Source organism: Pan paniscus, chromosome 7 (assembly GCF_029289425.2).
Source record: "Pan paniscus chromosome 7, NHGRI_mPanPan1-v2.0_pri, whole genome shotgun sequence".
Lineage (NCBI taxonomy): Eukaryota > Metazoa > Chordata > Mammalia > Primates > Hominidae > Pan > Pan paniscus.
The window spans coordinates 101,964,848-101,968,614 of NC_073256.2; the positions used below are offsets into that span (position 1 = coordinate 101,964,848).

General features: G+C 58.1%; 1 protein-coding gene across 1 annotated transcript; it reads right to left on the reverse strand.

The window, feature by feature from the left end:
• Window positions 1–1,152: 1,152 nt before the first annotated feature.
• Window positions 1,153–3,171, reverse strand: LOC134730920 (putative exonuclease GOR; the record flags this gene model as incomplete). The annotated part of the gene is made up of 1 exon (XM_063606594.1): window positions 1,153–3,171. A coding segment is annotated over exon 1 (2,019 nt), but the record flags the coding sequence as incomplete, so codon positions are not given.
• Window positions 3,172–3,767: the final 596 nt, after the last annotated feature.

Genomic DNA, 3,767 nt, shown 5'->3' on the forward strand with positions numbered 1-3,767 from the left:
CTCTCATTCTTTTAATGGTGATGTTAGGGTATGCATTTTTGATTTTTCCTGCTTTCTCTCGTGGGCAATTAGTGCTATAAATTTCCCTCTACACACTGCTTTAAATGTGACGCAGAGATTCTGGTATGTTGTGCCTTTGTTTTCATTGGTTTCAGAGAATATCTTTCTTTCTCCCTTCATTTCGTTATGTACCCAGTACTCATTAAGGAGCAGGGTGTCCGGTTTCCATGCAGTTGAGCGGTTTTGAGTGAGTTTCTTTATCCTGAGGTCTACTTTGATTGCAATGTGGTCTGAGAGACCGTTTGTAGTAATTTCTGTTATTTTACATTTACTGAGGAGTGCTTTACTTCCAACTATGTGGTCAATGTGGAAATAAGTGTGATGTGGTGCTGAGAAGCATGTATATTCTGTCGATTTGGTGTGGAGCGTTCTGTAGATGTCTCCTAGGTCCGCTTGGTGCAGAGCTGAGTTCAATTCCTGGATATCCTTTTTAGATTTCTGTCTCGTTGGTCTGTCTAATGTTTACAGAGGGCTGTTAAAGTTTCCCATGATTATGATGTGGGAGTCTAAGTCTCTTTTGATCACACTTTAAAGATCAAAAGGTAGAAGCGCAAAGACATTATCTGTGCAATATTAGAAACCTAGTAAGTGGTGGAATTTGGCCTTGAACCCAGATATCTAACTCCAGAGCCTAAGTGCTTCACCCACCTCACTGTGGTGCCTCTCGAGAAAAACAGGTAAGCACACATTCAGAAAGCTGGTGGGCCGGGGGGCTGGCCTTGTACTCAGAGGCCATGGAAGTCCCACGTGGGGTGGCTAGTGGTGTAAGGACAGAGGTCTCGGATGGGCAGAGGGATGTGGACAGGCGCGAGGGGGCGCGGCAGGGACTCGGGGGACTGGGAGTGGCGGCTCGGTGCTGCGGGAGGCGATTAGTGGAAGGCCAGAGGTCTGGGAAGGGCAGAGGGATGGGGACAGGCCCGAGGGTCCGCGGCAGGGATTCCGGGGGACTGGGAGTGGCCGGTTGGGGTTACTCTTGGCTTTTTGCCCTCTCCTGCCGTCGACTGCTCCGGTTTCTTTGGCCTTGCGGCGAGGTGGACAGGGTGAGCTCTCAGGACTGATGGCGGTTGTGGAAGGGGCCTGGGGCCAAGGACAGGCCAGGGCGGCGGGAGAGGCGGACCGGTGGCGTGGCTGGATCTGGGCGCGCTGTCGGACCTTCCACATCACCAGCTGCAGGCAGGCGTTTGCGTCCTCGCTGGAGTTGTGGCCGTCCTGGCTGTCCTGGATGATCTGTCCCAGGTAGTCGGCCGCGAGATTCCTGAGGGAACGCTTGTAGGGGAAACCCAGGTAGTGCGGGAAGAGCACGGCCGTGTCCACCACGGTGCTGTGGATGAGCTTCAGGGCCAGCAGATCGCTCTCCAGGCTGTGCCCGATGAGGATGGTTTGGGCGCTGAAAAAGCTCAGCAGGATGGCTTGCACTTGGGGCAAGGTGATGCTCGTCTTGGCGACGTCGGCCTCGGTGACTCCGGAAAACCTGGTGTTGTAGTCCACGATCTCGTTGTCGGGCTTGACGAAGGTGTCGTACACCACTCGCATGTCGGCGTCCACCACGGTGACGCGGGTCAGCTCTAGGCCATGCGTGGTGTAGCACATCTCACAGTCCAAGGCGTAGATTCCTGGATAAGCGTCTCTGGACAACTCTTTCTTGAAGGTCTCCACGAAGCCATCGAGGCTGTCCTTGCGGCCGTCCCGCACGTGCTGCTTTGCCACCTGGCAGCCCACAGAGCCAGGAGCAGCTGCACAGCAGGTGTACTGGCTAACCCGGCCTCCAGCCACCTGGCTCGAGCGGACCCGCCCCCAGTGATAATAACACAACTGGTCGCGTACACAGCGGCCCGAGGAGGACACCAGGTACTCGGTGCCACAACGGCAGCAGACCCTGCAGGAGGAGTCGCCGGGCCCCTTCCCCTGGCCAGTGAAGAGGACGGCGCCTCCGGGCCGCTCGGGGTGCGGGAAGGGGTAGCCGTTCTCCTCGAGCTGGTCCTGGCTGAGCAGGAACTCCTGGAGGCGGCTGTACAGGGCGGCCCTGCTGAGGCCCGGCATGGAGCTGGGGGTCAGGCCCTTCAGTCTCTTGAGGGTGTTCAGGACCACGTTCAGGTACCTGTTCTTGTTGGGGCTGCAGTCGTAGGCCACCTTCTCCTCGTTCAGCGCCTTCTCCTCGGCCTCCTGCTTGGAGGCGCAGAACTTGAGACACTCTTCGGTGAACAGTTGGAGATAGCCTCGGCGGAGGACGGTGGGGACTTGGCACCCAGACCTTCGGAGGACAATAGGTTTCTTCAAACTCGGTAAGGATGGACGACGGACGATTCGCTTAGAGCTGATGGTGGTGGTGGTCTTGCATGCCATCCCTGACCTGTTGCGCGTCTTCCCTGGCTGTCTGCCGACCTTGGAGCCACTGGAGCGTTGGCTGCTGCTGGCCACGCGGGTTCTCTTGGCATCTGTGCAACCTGTGACCAAGCAAGGGCTGGAAGACTGGGCGATCGTCTTCCTCTTCCTGGGGGCTGAGATGCGGACTCCCGAGGGCCTCTCTGTCAGCCTTGGGGCGGCTGGCAAGCAGCAGGCCGATCCCCTCTGTGCAGGGAAGTAGCACGCCTCCGTCACCACCTTGGGACACGCTGGGGGCACCGCCGGACCCCTGTTCTGGGGCTCCGCCTGGATGTCCACAAATGCGGAGGCCTGGTTGTGCATCTGGGGCACCCGGAGCCCGAAGCTCTGGGCAGGCTGATGAGAGGGCAGGGGGAATTCTGGAGCCTCGAGGGCCGCCTCCTCGGCCACCTTCTTAGCTTCTGGGTATCCAGGTGGGAACCAGCAGGGAGCTGTGGCTCGCAACATCTTGCTGCCTTCGGGAGCACCGGCCTGGCTCTGCTCCGCTCCCAACTGGCGGCTTCTTGCCTCCAGGGCCGCCTCCTCGGCCACCTTCTTAGCTTCTGGGTATCCAGGTGGGAACCAGCAGGGAGCTGTGGCTCGCAACATCTTGCTGCCTTCGGGAGCACCGGCCTGGCTCTGCTCCGCTCCCAACTGGCGGCTTCTTGCCTCCAGGGCCGCCTCCTCGGCCACCTTCTTAGCTTCTGGGTATCCAGGTGGGAACCAGCAGGGAGCTGTGGCTCGCAACATCTTGCTGCCTTCGGGAGCACCGGCCTGGCTCTGCTCCTCTCCCAACTGGCGGCTTCAATGAGTGCCGCGGCCGCCACCCGTCGCCTTTATAGACGCACAGGGCAGAGTGGGTGGGACTTCTCCTTGATTGGTTGGTGCTTCCATCCAATCACACTGAGCCTCATCTTCCACCAGACTCCAGCTTGGGAATGCCTCAAGGGGTGCACTAATGGAATCAACTGGAACTCCTGGTTGCTAACCTTGGAGCTAGGTTGCTTTTCCTGAGTTAATTAACTGTCCCTGCAGGGCAGTCCTATAATGGCTACTGGAATTGGGCCACCTAGGATTCATTTCAGCGTCAGGGAGTTTGGTCAACTTGCTTGGGCCCACACAGCACCCCATGGAGCCAGGACTGGGCCAGCAGTCTGCTGCATGCTGCAGGGCAGGATCTCTCTGGGGTTGCGTTTCCCTGCTCTCTGCACTCCTCCGCTGCGGGCAAATTGAGGACAGGAAGTGGACCGCACCCACTTCTCTCCCACGACTTGGGCAATGTTCAACACAGGGGTTCTTCAAAAGGTTCATAGAAAATGCACATGGTGAAGAAACTATGCATGGGT